Here is a 19,229-nt window from a genome sequence, read left to right on the forward strand (position 1 = left end):
TACTTTAGCGGACGGGCACTGTCGCAAAAACTGTTAAATAGTTTGCATATTTACTATTGGCTCCTTAGTTGTCCTCATAAGAAGGCTCAGAGTCACTCAGATGCAGTGGAGCTATGTTAGGAGTGTAGCTACGTGGAGATACTCCACGTAATCAATTATCAGACGAGGAGATCCGTAGAAGAATTATTGGAGTTACCGGTATAGCTCAAAGATTCGTGAAGCTGAAGTGGCAATGGGCGGGGCAGACGAGCAATCCAACAGACAGCCAGACGGACAAAGAAAGTGCAATTTCACTGAAGAAAACTCATTTGAATATCAGTTTTTGACGAGTCTGTACACGTGGTGCGTTAGAGCATCAAATGTGATATGAATAAGCTAATTAAACGCTTAACTACAATCTGGTTTGCTCGTTTCAACTCGATGTTCAATTAGGCTCCGTAATGTACATAGCGAGCTCGGCCAGATGTCCGCGCATTGAGTGGCGTTACCAGTACCGCGAACAATTATATTATCTCTGTTCTACATTATATTTGGTTCACGGCATAATAGGTTATTCCAGTCGTAGTAGTTCCAGCTTTTTGTGACAGAGTTCGTTGGAGGAAGTGCTACGACCATTATTATTTCCGCCCCAGCAGCATTGTTGCAATGCTGTGTTACGGTCTGAAGGGCGTGGCTACCGGTGTCATAACAGGCGCTTGTGGCTTAACATGTAAGCCTTAGGTTGATGGACGCGGGGCGGAACTTTGTAGGACGTGCTCCTGGCATGCCCTGCGAAGTGTCACTCTGTCTATAGACGATGATTTTCCACCTACCATCTGCTTTGTTCGAGATCTATTACAAAAAACAAAATAAAAAAAAGGTTAAGAAGCATTTATCGTTCAATGCGAAGGATAGGAGCATGTAACGTTTTGCTTAGACGATGACAGAAAACTTCATGAGGAAACCTACATGCCTAAGTTCTCCATAATGCCGGGCAGCGGTGTGGATTACAGTCCAACCCTCCTCATTCTGAGTGGAGACTCGTATTATTAATAGATCAAAACAATATGTTAAAAATATATTTAAGGAGTCGAGGCTACTATAGTATTCATAGATTACAATATTGATTTATATAGATAGATTAAATCGTGTCCATTCATACATTGTAGCAAGCTATCTGCCTATACAAATGTATATAATTTTCCTCCTAATATTATCCATTGTGGCGAGTCCTCATTTATATTAATACATTGAATACAGCCTCCACTCGCATATCCGCTGAATAATATTTCTATTCCCTCCGCGCGCGCGGCGCTACGCTCACAATAGGCTCTGAGTTAAATAGGCGGAATTTGTAACATAATTAAATCATTCTCATCCGCGCCTCTCGATAATTAATTCTCAGATGTGACGCGATGGTGTCGCTCGCCGTGTACTCGTGACGGATTTGTTAACGTGATTACTGACTGACTGATAGGCCGCTTAATTTGCTGATTTACTTGTCGCGCGTTTCATATTGGTGGCGCTCACGAATGGAAAACAGAGCGTACGCTGAAACTTGATTTCTTGCCCCAAATTCATAGGATTAGAGGGTGATGGCATTCTTCGATCAAACATTATTCTTTACTCAAACACTGTGCAGTGGAAAATTTAAGTGATGCTGGGCTGGTAACGAAAGTAATTTAACAGAAAAACAAAATACCTAAGCGTTCTTGGCCCGACCGGGATTTATAAATAAATAAATATACTGGAAAATACCTTCGTGTAGCAGTGGGCGTTCATCAGTTAATATGACGTTATAGTAAATACTATTCGGCTTACCAATTCAAACTTGCTATTGTTCGATAGAGAGGACTGTTATGTGTTGAAAGTTTCGGAATAAAAAGAGGACGGATGATAATACGTGAATAGTAAAAGCATGAGTAGTGAATTTTTATCTGATAAACTTTTGCGTTTAGAAATCATATTTGTCTGGTTAATATAAATTGCGTTTATAATAAAAACAAATACAATTTGGACTTGTACTGTTTCCCAAAAATATAGTAAGTATGGGCAGTGGCGTTCCTAGGGTTTTGAATTTGAGCAAGCCCACTTACCTAAAGGACAAATTTATCTCCATACTAAATTATTAAATAATCTAGATTGTCTCTGCTAAATACATTGAAATTTCTATGAGAGAGAGCAGTAAAATAAAAGCCCCATATAAGCAAATGAGTGTGAGCTAGACAAAGCGGGGCCTCCGATCGCGTACGAAGACACGCGAAGAGCGCGATAGTGATAGTTCGGCGCGGCGCCGCACCGTTCGGCTGGTTGCTACTGTGAGGGTGGGTTAATAATAAATATTGTATGAGGTGCATAGTTATAAGAATAAAGTCAGTACATGCCTAACGCTGGTGTATCATTGACACGTCCTTACATGGCGCAGTCGGGAAATTAACATTAAAGTAGAAAACTCTGGAAACATGGAAAGTATATTGACGCCGCCGTCTTCGTTTTGTTTTGACAAAAATGCATCGGACGCAAATAACATTCATGACAAATGGATCAAGTGGAAAAGAAGTTATGAAATATACAGTAAAGCGTGTGAAATAAATAAAAAATCATTGGAAATACAGGTGAACATTTTATTGCACGTGGTGGGTGAGCAGTGTCGAGAAATTTTAGATCAACTGCCAGAGAAATGCACGACTGTTGAAAACATATGGAAAAAGTTGGATGAACAATTCAAAACAAAAAGAAACGTAACGGTTGAACGTCATAGATTTTTTATTCGTGATCAACGTGACAACGAAACTATCGAGCAGTATGTGTTTGAGTTGGGAAAATTAGCTAAAAATTGTGAGTTTCGTGATTTGCACGACGAACTGATCAAAGATCGGCTGGTGTGTGGCGTTTCAAGTGCAGCCATTCGTGAACGGTTATTAAGAGAGGATGACCTGTCACTAAAAAAGGCGATGGATATTTGCCGTGCTGCCGTGGCATCCCGGACCTATTCGGAGAAGATTAAGCCTGAAAGAGAAGATATGCATAATGTTCATCAAGTAAAACAAATGCAAAATCACGTTGCACTTGTAAAGTCGAAGATATCATCGTCACGAGGACAAATAAGAAGCCAGGTACCCGACGACGCAGCGAAGTTCGAGCGATGGAGTGGAGGGCGCGGCGATCGCGCGGAGTCGCGTTGCCAGCGCGCTGTTGGGCCGCGCGAGCGCCCCCTGCCGACCAGAGGCCGTGGCGTCAGCCAGTGGCGTTCGGTTGCGGGTTCGAATAATCAGTGTAGTTATTGTGGAATAGTGCATAAAAAGTTTGAGTGCCCAGCCTATGGCCAAAAGTGTGCGCGGTGTTTAAGGATGAATCATTTTGCCCGGGTTTGTGGGGTGAATTATATTGAGGACTCTGATGATAAGGTAATATATTCATTAAATAACAGTGATTGGAATCTTAGCTTAAATATTTGTGGCACGTTGATTAAATTTAAATTAGATACGGGGGCAGATGTTAATGTTTTACCGTTATATTATCTGAAAAAATTGCAAATACCACAGGATTGTTTATTAAAAACACACACGAGATTAAATGGTTATTCTGGTGCAAGCATATGCGTCGTAGGGAAGATATATTTAAATGTGATTTATAAAGTAAAGAATTATATGCTCGAATTTAAGATAGCTGATGTTCAGTCTGTACCGATATTAGGACGTTATGCTTGCACAGAACTAGACGTAGTGAGACGTGTCATGTCGATACAAACCGTTGATTGCAAACCGGATATTGTAACGAATTTTAAAGATGTGTTTCAAGGAATAGGGTGCTTACCGGGTCAATATAAAATACATTTAAAGGAGGGATCTATTCCTGTGGTGCATGCACCTAGAAAATTACCGTTTGCTTTAAAAGAGGATGTGAGGAAAAAGTTAGAGGAAATGCAAACTAAGAAAATTATTGCTAAGGTTGAAGGGCCGTCGGACTGGGTTAGCAGTATTACTGTGGTTAAAAAACCTAATGGCGATCTGCGTATATGCTTAGATCCCAAGGAACTAAATATGGTTATTAAACGGGAACATTTTAGACTGCCGACTTTGGATGAAATTCTATCGAGACTATCAGGGGCTAGGTATTTTAGTACGCTAGATGCTTCTTCAGGATTTTGGAATATCTCCTTAGATGCACAGAGTAGTTTGTACTGCACATTCAACACTCCTTTTGGTAGATACAAGTTCTTGCGAATGCCTTATGGAATTTGTTCAGCGTCAGAAGTCTTTCATAAAAAAATGATAGAAAATTTTGATGACATAGAAGGAGTGTGCATGTATATCGATGACTTGCTAATTTATGGTAGAAATAAAGAAGAACATGATGAAAGGTTAAGAAGAGTGTTAGAAAGATGTAGGAAAATTAATTTAAAATTAAATGAAAAGAAATGTAAGTTTGGTTTGGAAGAAATAAAATATTTAGGACACAGGATAACAAAAAATGGCCTGTATCCTGATGACAGTCATATCACGGCGATTACAAAAATGCCGATCCCTAATGATAAAAAGGATGTGGAAAGATTTTTAGGTTTAGTTAATTACATAGGTAATTTTATTCCTAATCTATCGGATAAGGTACTTCCATTACGAGAGTTATTAAGAAAAGAAACTGATTGGCACTGGAACGAAAGGCATGAGAAATGTTTTCGGGATATTAAGCATTGTTTGACTAGTCGCCCTGTGTTACAATATTATGATGTCAATAAACCAATAGTTATATCAGTAGATGCGAGTAAGAGTGGCTTGGGTGCGTGCTTGATGCAAAATAATTTACCGGTATGTTATGCGTCCAAGGCGCTAACTAAGGCTGAACAGAGATATGCACAAATTGAGAAAGAACTGTTTGCTTGTGTGTTTGCATGCGAGAAGTTTTATGCGTACATTTATGGGAAAACGAATGTTATTATTGAAACCGATCATAAGCCACTCATAAGTATAAAAAAGAAACCAATTACAGATGCTCCTGGGCGTTTACAAAGAATGTTGTTACGCTTGCAACGCTATACATTTAAGTTAGTCTACAAGCCTGGCAAGCACCTTTATATTGCCGACGCATTATCGCGCGCTTATGAACCTGCCGAGACCGTTCACTCGAGTCAAGACAGTCTTTATGACGAGGTGTGTGCCGTCACGCGGGATGCGGCATCGGCGCTTACGCAATATTTTGAAAACGCACAGTTTGCTGCGTTACAAAAATCCACTGAGAATGATAGTGAATTAAAACAGCTGTCAAAGTACATTAAAAAGGGTTGGCCGGTCGAAAAAAATGCTGTGTTGGATATAGTGAAACCATATTGGAAATATAAGGAGGATTTGTCGTTTGCTTATGGTCTTATTTGGAAAAATGAAAGGGTTGTGGTACCCAAATCATTACGAAAAGAAATGTTAAGTAGAGTACATATTGGTCATATGGGGTTGGAAAAAACTAAGTTAAGGGCTAGAGAAACTATATTTTGGCCAGGCATTAATAATGACATAGTAAATGTAATAAATGATTGTGATGTTTGTCTCGCGCATAAGAAATTGAATCAAAAAGAAAAATTGCAGCCTCATGAAATTCCAGATAGTCCGTGGGTTAAAGTTGGCACTGACCTGTTCCAACTAAAGGGTGTCAATTATTTAATTATAGTAGATTACTATAGTAAATTTTTTGAAATAGTGGAACTACAGTATACTGATTCTATGCATATAATAACATGTTTAAAAAATATTTTTTGCCATTATGGAATTCCAACTGTGGTGATTTCTGATTGCGGGCCCCAATATAACTCAACTTTCTTTAAAGAGTTTGCCATGGAATGGGGATTCAAACATGTAACTTCCTCGCCTCACTATCCACAATCGAACGGACAAGTAGAACGTACTATTCAGACGGTAAAAAATATAATGATTAAAACTAAAGAAACGGGGTCTGATTACCGTTTAGCTATATTGGAATATTTAAATACACCATTATCGTTAGAGTTACCTTCGCCGGCAGAGTTACTACAGAGTAGGAAGTTAAGAAGCATTTTGCCCATATCAAAAAAATTGTTAAAGCCAAAAGTACACGAAAACATAAGACATAAATTATTAACTAGACAGGACGAACAAAAATTTTATTATGATCGGAATGCTAAAAACTTAAAAAAATTAATTGTAGGACAAAAAGTAAGGATTTATGATTTAAATATTAAAAGATGGATACCAGGTACAATAACCCGCGTTTTGAATAATAGATCGTATGAAGTTACAAATTCAAAAGGCAAAAAATTAGTTCGTAACAGGCGACATATTACGGTAGATAGGCCGGAAAGACAAGACACGCTTCACTATGGGTTTGAGTATGACGATATAGGCTTAAATAAAGATGTTAACGTAGAACCTTACCAAACTCAAAATATGCGTACAGGTACGATAGAGAATAATTATGTGTCTCGTTCTGGCAGGACAGTGAGGCCTCCGGATAGATGGGGGTTTACGTAACTACCAGTCTGGCTTGGAATAAGGAGCTTTATGGCGAAAATGTGCATAATATAATAGTTAAGAAAAATATTATTATATATGTGGTAAATTTGATATAAGTTCAATATTGAGTTTAAATTCATGGATAAAAAATAAGGTTATTGATATAATAAGGTTAATGTGTTTATTGATTTTGTATTTTTACACTAGAATTTTGCTGAAAAAGTTTGTATGTAATGTAAATTTGTCTTTAAAATCTTTACGATTTAATTAATCTTAAATGCATTTTGTGATGAAATGATTATTTGATTGATTTGCAATTTAATTAATTTTGGAAAGAGCAAGGTGAGAGTGATTGTTAATTTTTAGTTTATTTTTAAGGGGAAAGATGTGAGGGTGGGTTAATAATAAATATTGTATGAGGTGCATAGTTATAAGAATAAAGTCAGTACATGCCTAACGCTGGTGTATCATTGACACGTCCTTACAGCTACCACAGAGTCTACCTGCCAGAGTAACGTAGTGCTTGCAGTAAAGTAGACAAAGAGTATATACATTATTAAAGAAAAGTTAAAAAATTGTATTTATATCCTCATTGCTATCAAGTTTTAATTATTTTGTTAATTTCATTTCGGAATAGTCGAGAAAAATTTAAAAGAGATATTTATTGTAACGCAAGCCCGGCTTTTCGGCTTGTATGGTAGTACCGCCACTGGGTATGGGTTGTATTCACTTTTAAACTTACATCATATTATTGAATAATTAAAAGTAATATGAGAGTGATTTAGCATCAAACTGAAAAACGCTGGGAAAGCCTTTTATTCTACAAGATGAAAAAAACTTAAAGATACACCACGGCGAGGCTTACGCGGGAGCGCGGGGTGGGGGGCGGTGTAATGTAGCCCGTAAATAGGCCACAGGGGACGTATTTATACCTGCTTCAATTTAACTCATCTTCATTCCTCCTGGAGGCTGATAAAGCGAGAGTAAATTAACGCACAGCAAATTGTACACGTCAGATTAACAACTCAAATGAGATGGGCAAGTTTGTTGTCAGCCCACCTGCGTTGTAACTGCGAGAGTGTGTGAGTCTGCTGTGACCTCCACGGTAGGCATTTGTCACATCCAGCTGAACCAATTACGGTTTACATCGCTCTTTTGGAATTCAATCAATCACTTTGTAAACAGTTTTCATCATAGCAATTGATGAGATACCGCTCGGAAAGTATGTAGAGCGAATTCCTCATATACCAGTCAGTATTTAGTACTTTGTCGGTCTGCACTTGACACGGGATACTCGAGGCGATTCGGCTTGATTGAACCTGAGAACTTTTGTACTTAAATTTGTACAAAAAATTACAGATTTCACTCAAACTACAGTTGGCATAACTGATCATTTAGACTCTTTTTAACTTTCTCTTTTTTGCGTTTAAAACAAAGAGATTTAAATATTAGTAATCTATATCTATCTTAATATTATGAAGAGAAAATATATTTTTTTTGTTAATACCCAATAGGCTCCGAAAGTTATGGATCGATTTTAACCATTTCTTTGCCGAAAGAGAGCTAGAGCGAGAAACCATCACGAAGCAAGAGAACCCTAAGAAAATTGCAATGTAACTCAAAGGAGCACAATTTTTCCTATAAAATTCATACCTTGGTGTGCGCCGAGAAAACTATTGATGATACATAAAGGTATATATCACATGAATAAAGTACCCGCTATAACTTACAAAAAGTGTTTTGTGTTCTAAAATTTTATTAAATCGTCGGTTGAAACAAATGTGGATTACATTAGTTATCGCGAGTTTAAAAAAATTAGGACTACACCTAAACAAAAAATAAACTTTTAGAGATAAACCTTATTGCAAGAGCTCTTTTTGAAAATTACACCTAAGTTTAAAAATAAGAACCTAACATATCTGTAGCTACTACTTAATTGAATGCCACACATCTCGGGAATAAATTGTTTCTACGGGAAGCTTTAAAACAAAACAAGTTCGTGGGTAACAGCTAGTTAATATACAAAAAGTGACACTTTTAGAAACAAAAACTATCGGTTAGGAAATGAAGAGAGACAGCGCCGACAGGGACGAATACGGCTCAGGATAGTGCCTACAACTTCGCGAGCATGGCGCTGAGAACAATTGGTTTATTGCAAATTCTCGTCGTTTTAATTGAAGTCTGTTCATGTCTCGACGTCGGAGTGAAAAAGAGTGGATAAAATTAGCACTTCTAATTGAAGTACCTGATTGAATAGGGTCTCTACAACATTAAGGTTCATTTTCTTGCTAAGAAAATAATTACGAAAATCAGGCCAAAATTCCCAGAAAAATTAATTCTATTATAGAATAAATAAGGGCCTCATCAAGATACTTCTCCTTAGAGAAAGTCTTTTATGAGAATTTTCAGTTTGATTTCGTTTCGTATAAATTTATTTTGCATAATTTGTAATAGTTGACATCATATCTATTTTCACTGCCGAAAAATAACAATTAGATAAGTTAAGGCCCGGTATAATGTCAAACTTTTGAAAAACTAACTTTTAAGCCTGCCTTATTTTTAGTACCTTTCTATTATTTTTTTCGATAAGTAAAAAAACACTGTTAGTATACAAGAAAATTTACTTTCTATAATGATAGCATTCTACGATAGAAGATCTCTCGGGGACAGTTTTATTTAATAATACGGTCACTGAGGGTGGATCTGTCAAATTTTGTCATCATTCAAGTAGCTGAGAAGTTCTGTGACACGTCAAATCTGATATTCCTGATGTATACAAAGCTTAAGATTTGGCACGCAGCGGACAGTACGGCATCTCCCAGCGAATGATAAAACTACTTATTTACGTATTTTGGCCTGAGAACAAGTGTTGAGAAGATACGTCAGTGGAATCTGTCTAAAGCTGGAAAACTGTTTTCAGAGAAATGATATTGCTGTTTGATATTTCAAATTGTTGGCAACGCTGCGCCCTGATTTATAAAACTGTGATATGATTCGAGCGCTCCGAATAATAAAATTTGAAAATTGAGTTCTCCAGTTTATATATCTCAGTCTGAATGCATTATAAATCAGTCCGTCTGTTATGGAGTGCAGATAAATGTGCGTTTTGTTCTTTGATTATCAAGCTACCTGCAAAATTAAGAAGTATATGAATTCGATGCGAGTGTTGTTTAGTGCTCATATTCGCGTCAAATCTGCCATCGTCATAAAAATATCTAGTGATTTTCCAGAGATGGCAGCACTGATGCATTGACTTTTAGTAAAAGTAGAGCATTTGGTGACAAGGCTCTCCCGAGGGAAGTATCGCCAGCTGATTTTGATGTTCTCTAAGTTATAATTTTAAATAGACAACTTTGCTCAATTCGAACTAGAATAGATAATGTTATGAGTGTGTACGCGTCATACATGTCTATTTCATTACATACATAAAGCTAGCAGTTTTGCAAAGCGTACCAATTGAAATTGATTGTTGCGTTGAATTCATCAAAGTTTTGTTGCGCTTCTGAAACAAACATTGGAGACTACTGTCTATGTCTATCTAAACAAAAACTGGTAGTTTTCCAAACGGAAGTGACATGGAATAATGTGTTTCCTGGTCAAATACCAGGAAACTAATGCCAAAGAAGAATTTGTGAGATATAAAGCTATTATTGTCGCTAAAGAATGGACTTCCGCTAAATGGAGTCGCAGGAATGTTGTCCAAGTAAACAAGTTGTTGCTCTGAGTTTCGAACTTTGTATTGATATGGGCTAAGTTGTTGGGAATAGTACGGTTTCGTTATATTGATCTGCACTTATTGCTTTTGAAAAAATAACTAAAATATCAATACTGCTACCTCAGTCGTATAAAATGTATATAGTTTTGGAACACTTTTGCTTTACACTACAGTATATATACATAAATGCGAAAGTGTGTTTGTTTGTTTATCCTTCCTTTATGCGCTAAGTAACCAATGAACTGGATTTTTGGCGTACAGATAGCTAAAAGAACGGAAACCAACATGGGCTACTTTTATTACCTGACTTAGCTACTTACAAAATGTCAATTAAGTTTCGTGTTAAAGTAAACATACCTTTTTATAAATTTTTTACTTCAGGGTTTTCTCGATCATCTTGGAACCTGGAGGTATGGTTTTTGTGGATATGGTGTACCGATATTGATCAAAATTGCCACGTATAAAGTTTCCATCTGGAAGATACAATGTATTTTTTTTATACCCGGAAAATTAATAGTTAGGATTTAATAAAAACTAAAGTTAGCGAAGGCTAAGTCGCAGGCACGAGCTAATGTATACATTACGTATCATACTCATCATCATTATCAACCCATCCCACCTGAGAGGCCCCGCGACCCACCCATCTCCTCTCCACGAGAGAATATCCTCTCAGAATGAGGGTTTAGGACTACCAACTGCCAGGCATGCAGATTTTCTCACGATTTTTTTCTTCCCCGCTAAAACAAGCGATATTTAATTTTAAAGTGCTTAAACTAAAAGCATACATTTATACATACAAAATAATTAAATATTAGATTATTTTAGTTTTATTAGTAGGAGGTAGCTTTTCTGGTTGTAATTTTTCATAAAAAATACAGACTGTGCGGTCGCAACGTAGTTGATCTAATGGCTGTAAAAAAAACATTTATTCTTTCTCTGTTGTTACAAATAATTGTTTGTCATCATCAATCACTTAAAACTCCAACGCTGAACTAAAAGCCTTTCCCAAGAGAGCGCGCAGCGTGTTGCATAATCACCACTCTGCGCGCTGAGCAGACGCGATCGCAGTTGATGGTAGTAGTAGCACTGAGGAAGCTGCAGCTCGTTCTCCGTTATATTCCCTTAGTCACTTTGTGCGACACCGGCGGGAAGACGAAGGTTGCAGACTACTGTATTACGATCTGCCGTCACCACACGGTTTGGAACAAAAATCAAGGTTTTTAAAATATGATATGAACCAGCCACTTTAGGGTGCCCCTTTTCCCTATGGCCCCCTTGCTAATGTTCCCTGCAATGTATCTCTAATAAATTAAAGTCCCTACAAAAGAGCGCCGGTGACGTCACACAACGCGTTGCGCTGCGCGGCTCAGTGCAATTCAATTAACAAGATTCGTTGTTTACAGCGGAACGATCGCGATCACTCATTGTCCCGCCGCTCAGTGTTGGAATGATGTAAATATTCATACACTCCGCGTCGCCGGCAAGCGAGCGCAAATGAGTAAGAGCTATGAATGAGTGCGAACGAACGAGTTCCGCCGCCTGAAAACAACACACACTGGACGATAATTCGATGGATTTGTATGTACGGGTACTATCATTGTATGTTTTGTATTATTTCATTATTAATGTATCTAAGCAACATTAACATATCTTATCCCTTTTCGGTTTCAACGCGACATTGTACCAGAATTATATCATTTTAATGTAAATAACTTACTACACCCTGAGCAGTATGGCTTCACTAAAGGTCGTAGCACAACGGTCGCAGGCGCTAAACTTATAAAACATGTTTATGATGCCTGGGAATGTTCACAGAACGTCATGGGTATTTTTTGTGATCTATCTAAAGCTTTCGATTGTGTTGATCATAAAACCTTGCTTCTTAAGCTAAGCCACTATGGTATCCAAAACGTTGCACTAAATTTGGTTGCCTCTTATCTCAGCAATAGAACCCAAAGAGTTTGCATAAATGATGCAAAGTCTCAGGGTTCAAATACCTCAATGGGTGTCCCACAAGGCTCGATTTTGGGTCCTTTTCTATTTTTAGTGTATATAAATGATCTACCGTACCATGTCAGTGGAACATGCGACATTGTATTGTTTGCAGATGATACATCTCTAATTTTTAAGACTGATAGGAGTAAAGATAACTCTGACGAAGTAAACCGTGTTATGTCGCATGTGTCGCACTGGTTTACAGTTAACAACTTACTTTTAAATGCAAAAAAAACAAAGTGTGTCGAATTTATCTTACCAAATGTAAAGAAAATTGATAAAAATATAATGATAAATGGTGAATCACTAAAAATAGAGACTTCCACAGTTTTTCTGGGCGTGACCTTGGATAATAAGCTACAGTGGGGTGCCCATATAGATTCACTAGCGGGTAAACTAAGCTCGGCTGCCTACGCAGTCAGAAAAATTAGACAGATTACGGACGTTGAAATAGCTAGGCTAGTTTATTTTGCGTACTTTCATAGTGTTATGTCCTATGGAATCTTGTTATGGGGTAAAGCAGCTGATATCGAAACTATATTTATATTGCAGAAAAGAGCTGTACGGTCAATATATAAACTTAAATCACGCGAATCCCTCCGTGAGAAGTTTAAAGAAATAGGCATACTTACTGTAGCTTCACAATATATTTATAACAATATAGTATTTGTAAGACAACATATTAGTCTTTATAAACAAAAAGTGGACATAAACAGTCGACTTACAAGAAATGGTCATAAATTAGTGTCATCTGCATATCGTCTGCGTAAGGTACAGGGATCATTTGTGGGATTGAGTATACGCTTTTATAATATGATTCCTAAGGTGATTTTGGACCTGCCAATGCACAAGTTTAAAGAATTTGTTAAAACACATTTATTAGAGCGAGGTTACTATACAATTGATGAATTTTTTAATGATAAGGTTGCTCGGAAGCATCCGGCTCCGCTTTCAGCTCTCACAAGATAGAAAAATGAATGTTAAAATACAAAATGTAAATTGTTGATGTTGGAAAAGAGCAACTGCTGAGTTTCTTGCCGGCTTCTTCTCGGTAGAATCTGCCTTCCGAACCGGTGGTAGAATCACTACAAACAGACAGACTTGACGTTTCAAAAGTGCTTATATTAGGCCTACTTGAAATTAATGAATTTTGAATTTTGAATTTTGAATTTTTGAACGCTAAATTGTTTGCAACAGCCAAATCCACTAGAACGGACAAGATCGATCTCTTGCCGGTGATCGAACTTGGGACCTAACTCTTGAACTAAGAGCGTGAGTCGTTATTAAGGAATGCTTTGATTTTTTTTTAAACATACTTCCAAAACACTGCATTAAAGCACAGAATCGGGAAGCATATATTGAAAATTTAACAACAACTAAATTTCTCAAATGTAGAACAGGACCAAACTTCCGTCGATGGTTCCCAGGAGGCTGAATGAGGGCAACGGGGCGAGAAGCCCGACGCAGCGCACCACAGAGGTAAATTCATCTTGTATTAGCCGCAGATAACCTCGCTGTCATATTCGCTTTGCAAAATAATAATTATCTTCATAATACACATTGTGTAGACATAAATATTTGGACCAAAATTACTTGTACCACGTACAGTAATTTAATCGCATCTTCAGTAATTATAACATAGTAGGTTTTAACAGTGGCTATACTGACGTAAAAGTAAATTTTGTTAATAAATTTGGTTAGTCCTTTTCTAAAAGTTATTTTTCGCCAAGCGTTTTGACATGCAATGCGATTGCGTTGGGTCGGTGACGATTCGGTCTCAGATTATAACTTGCGTTAAAACTAATACACATAAGGACTCGGAAAAGTTGAACTCTTAAAGTCATGACCAGTAGACATTCTATATCTGCTGTTTTCTTGTTCTGAAATGCCGTACAAGCCGTTTAACGAAGGGAAATTATGGTATTCCCATAGAAACAGATATGGCGTTTGGAACCCTCGTAGCTTTCGTTTGAAGTTTACGAATATGGTTATCTCCATCATCTCATTACCGAGTAATTCTCATGTAATGTACGCATCAAAAGTTTTTTCTAACCTGTACTGCGGATTTTCTCTACATTATATCAACCCTGTGCATACCCTGTATGCACGCCACTGGTTACAGCCCGAGTGAAGAAGCCGGAAAGCAGGATTTTTCATGCGACATGTCATACAGAATGTCGCCCCTGGACTGACTAAGGTACTGTGTCACGGACCACTCCTACCCCGGATCGTCATTAACGCATTAGTATGATTCCGATTGGCATCACGGAATATAATGGCACGCCAAGTTTAATAAAACGAAAATAAATCACAGCGGCGACGTTTGATCGTCGCTTTTGATAATTAGGATGAATGGCGTCGGGGAAGTCGCACACTGCTCAGCGCTTTAGGTGACGGCACACAAGAGTAACTAATTCAGCTAAGCAGCCGGAGGCTCACTTAGTCAAAACATCGTACGAGTGATGGCTGCGGGCATTGCTGGCACCATTTAAAAACCGTGCTGGCAATTTATTATCATATGATCGGGCAGCAGTTAAAAATGAATAATATATTTTTGAATTAAAGTTAAAAACGTAAACATAGAAAAGGACAGGCTAAACAAAAAAAAAACAATCTTCAAGACAGGCTTGTCACTGAGAACTATTAATACTCGAACAAATTAGCACAGACATCGGTTTCCCAATGTACTCGTAGTTATAACGACTGATTCAGAACCTAAAGTGCAGAGCAAACATGCTTGGACTACCGGAATGGCGCAATAAGTGAAATTTAAAGTCCCTTAATGTGGTATGAAGCGGGGTTATAATGGGGCTTCTCGGAAAGATCGAATATGGCACATTAAAATTAAAAAAAATTATCTGCATATTAACTTTTGCTCGATGTAGTGGCAGTGGACAGGCCATGTCTGCCGCAGAACCGATGCCTGCCGGGGTAGACGTACTTAACATTGCAGACTGCATATCGGTGAGTTGCACACAGATTTAAATTCGTTGCCAAAACTAACATGTTGGTTCTCATTTTAACAAATTTTCCGCAAAATAAAAGTGAACGTTGTGTACAGTTTTCTTCTTACTCAAAAGCACTGCTCCTTCAAAAACTTCAAGATTTATTTATCATCTCATAGAGACGAAAGCAAACTTTATAAATACTAAATGAAGAGTTTGGCTCTATCTCGAAGTACAGAGTCAGAACACAAGCGACATTTTCTTGACTGCCTTTTTTTTAAACATCAGCTAAGGGGCGAAATATAATCTTATATTTCGTAATATCTTTTATTTTCGTTATTTTTATGTGTGAAGTCAAATAAAAATAATGATATCCGACAAGTAGGCAGTTACAAAAATCGCCTATCTTGCGGTAAAATTAGGGTAAGCCCGCTAGTTTTTCGAGCTTTTTAACAAATTTACGAGGAAGTCGCGGGCATCATTAAGTCAAAAGTACCTACTTGTTTTTGTGTAATAAAAAAATTGTTATTTGAATAGCACGACTTAGGTAAGGCCATAGAGGTAACTTTTACGTAAAATTGAAGTAAATTTGTCTGATATACTTTTTTATATGTACAACTCAAAGATTAGCGATAGTTAAAAAAGGTTAAATATAATTTTAAATTATATTTAACCTTTTTTGGAACCAATGAACCCAAGGGTCGTGGTCACTTATAACTCTTTATTATGTTAGTTAAATTACATACAAAATATTAAAAAAATCTACTTATAGTGCAAAGGCAACAAATAATGAAATTATTTGTAGGTAGGCACTAAACTAAAAAAACCAAGTCTGTGTTACTTAAAATAAGGATTATGAGCTGTTATTTGTTAGAACCCCCGGTTAGTGTTCAAGTTAATTTACATTTGACGTGGCATTGGAGTTAAAGTATTTACTCTACTCCAATGTCACGTAAAATGTCGTTCTCGTTGTCGCCGTCGTTTATTTTGGGCTGTAAAATAACAACAAATGACAAATATCGTGTCATTTGAGTAACGCAGCATCCTGTATAATCTAGCCATGAAACTGTAAACTATACCGTAAGCAAATCAGAGTACAATATAAAACTTTTGTTACATGGTTAGTAGTACTGTCACCTAAGTATAATATTTGCATGCTTGAAAATTGTAGATTTGTTTTAGAATATAGAAGCACTGTAACTTCGGAGAAATGTACCACTAGTCCACATTGTTTTAACATCCTGATTATTATTTAGTTACTCTAAATCATTAGGATAGAATTAGTGACTTTAAAACGAGCAGCATTAGATTCATTTTAGTTTAAAGTTAAAGTATTTAGAGAGTTAAAAACGTCCCTACTGTGGAAAGCGTGCAAATCTTACACTAAGGGTAAATAACACACACACGCGCACACATACACACACACACTCAACAGACCTCCATCTGAGAACATCCTCTGGTATATCTCGTCGCAATCTGTGGGCAGGAATAATAAATGCTTCAACATTTCGGCACTTTAAATAGATCTCTGACAGTTAGGCTTATAATATTGTATTTGTCATTAAGAATTAACTGCGCAAGAGCGTATCTTGTGATGTAAGCTTAGACACGCCTTCATTCACAGTTTTAACGACACTAATTGTGAATCAGATTCCGGGTTGACTTGACAACACACACTAGGGATTAAGCTTGGCTTGGCGCTTTGTCAAAACTATACAATTATTACTATCAAAATCCGGACGACTCCAAAACGAAAATTTACTACACTAACGCGAATATTTTCCTGAGAACTAGCCCTTAAGGATTGCCCGGAATGTTTCGACCGTGACCTTTATGCGTGCCTCAAGATTTTTTTAAATCCATATTGTCAGGAAACTAACGCTAAAGGCAACAAGTGTAGGATTTTGCAGACAGAAATTTACGCCTGCCCGCGAAAAAACTACCATTCGTTCCAGAATTCATTACATTTTTATTCTGACTTTACAGGAAAACAGCGGCATTTTTGAACTATTTAAAATACACGAAGACACTTTCAAATTGAGTGCTGAGCAAAATGTTTCAATAAATTACACAAAAAACATTAAAAGTAACTGCCTTATTCGTGACTTTTTCACGAAAGGAAACGGTTTTTGGCAGCCATTCAACTGACCCAGTAGCCGTTCGACCCGCAACCTTGAATACGCCGTCGGCTGTGTGTCGGCTACACATTCACGAAGCTGACAAGTCAACTCATGTTGTGTACTAAGTGCCTGGCGACAAACAGCAAGTTACATAGATTCCACTAATTTTGATTAAGTAATTTTTAAAAAAGATAATCAATCCTTTTTCATACTAATTTTCATAGATATTAACTAAGATGTGAACATTAAAACTTTACGAAAATAAAATGCATTATTACGATGATACTAATGAATTATTAAGCTTATTTATTAGCGTTATAAAATTAAATTCATGTCGAGTATGATCGGCGACAATAGACATCGCAAGACTGCACATAAGGGAAAAGTAACTGCCAAAAAGCCAGGAAATATTTAATCAATAGAGATGATATTTTTTGATTTTCGCTCGATACGTAGATGTCGTGTTGGAGAGGTTGCCGACGTAGCAGGTGACAATTACGTGTCGTTACCTTGCCGATGCACTGTGAGCGGCATACGCGCGGCCTGGCGCACGACACTCCTCGTTGCTATAGGACTACCGAATATTATGTGCATATATAATAACAATAATAAAAATCATTTATTTCAGACGTTTCCATCCATAGATGTCATAAAACTGGACCAGCGAGTGTCACATCGTCCTATATACCTCTCAACTTTGTCTCCTAGTCAATACGAAGCTTTTTGCTATTTGTTTTCTTTTTAGTTTTCCTAATCCTAAGGTTGCCTGGCAGAGATCGCTACTTAGCGATAAGGCCGCCTTTTGTATCCTGCTTCATTCATTATTTCTGAGTGGTGTACAAATAAAGAGTTTAAATAAATAAATAAATAAATAAGCTTTAACTAAACACTTCTTTAAAATACGTACACAGTAATCAGTACCCATTAAATTGAAATATAAATTGAGTATAAATCACGCCTAATTTCAGATTCTAAATCATCAGCCTTTAAAATAAGTCCTGTCTAATAAAGTGTCACGCAAAATTTGGGATTGGAGGCAATAAAGCCCTTTCCAATCGGGCCCGGGCGTCAGCGGGGGTGCGGAGAAGCGGGCGGTGGCGGGAGGGATTCAATGAGTGGTGACACGCAACGCGATTTCGGAATCCGACCATTGTCACAAAACATTTTAACATATTTATTGGAGCGAGCGCGTGCTTTGAATGAATCGGCGGGGCGCGGGCTCTGAACACCAATTTGTTGGAAAACCTCCGATAAAAGCCGGGCCCACTACTGGCGCACTATCAGTTCCATCAATTGTGTATTATTTGTCTAAATAAATGGCTTTATGCCTGTACAATCAATATGCGGGCTTTATTGTACTTTGTTACACAATGTGAAAACTGTTTGTTTGGAATGGAACATATATGGAATTTTTGGAACTCCACGCAACTTAGGTGTCATTTTCTTTTAAAATTTTTAACTTCATTATACCCTGTAGTAGGTATTATAGTTTTCTTCTTTATACACAACTAACTCAATTAAACTGCCTAATTTATAACAGGAGTTTAATTATTAATTTAAAAAAGTAAGTCAAATTACATTTTTTAAGTATTCAAATTATAAACTAAGATTGTAGTTGATAGAGCAAAGTTTCTTATAATATTTTAAGATTCTGAGTTATCAGGTCGTAGCAGAAGGCATAACCACCGGTGAATTAATATCTTTAAATGGCAACTTAAATAGATTTATATCGATGTGAAATGGCGAGCAGTTTCTCGCGCGGCGCATTCCAGCGACACGACCGACGCGATACGACTATATGTACAGACGCGTTGTAATGCTTCAGTAATGTATGTGCCTCGATTATTGTGTACAGGATTATGTTATATCGTACTTAATATGTCAAACCAAATAACCTCAATTACTCTTGCTTTTAACAATACTACACAGTATGTAACCTAAAAAATAATAATTTTCACAAAAACAAAAAAACCTAATGTGAATGCTTCAATAAAAA

At 37.2% G+C, this 19,229-nt stretch overlaps 1 protein-coding gene across 1 annotated transcript in view; it reads right to left on the bottom strand.

Moving 5' to 3' along the window:
• LOC120627917 (zwei Ig domain protein zig-8-like) overlaps positions 1-19,229 on the bottom strand; it is a 456,100-nt gene that overhangs the window by 40,405 nt on the left and 396,466 nt on the right. The window contains exon 4 of the mRNA XM_039896047.1: positions 16,551-16,589. Within this exon, the coding sequence (XP_039751981.1) occupies positions 16,551-16,589 (39 nt within the window). The remainder of the gene's footprint in view (positions 1-16,550; positions 16,590-19,229) is intronic.

The sequence above is a fragment of the Pararge aegeria genome, chromosome 2 (assembly GCF_905163445.1).
Source record: "Pararge aegeria chromosome 2, ilParAegt1.1, whole genome shotgun sequence".
In the NCBI taxonomy this organism is placed as follows: Eukaryota; Metazoa; Arthropoda; class Insecta; order Lepidoptera; family Nymphalidae; genus Pararge; species Pararge aegeria.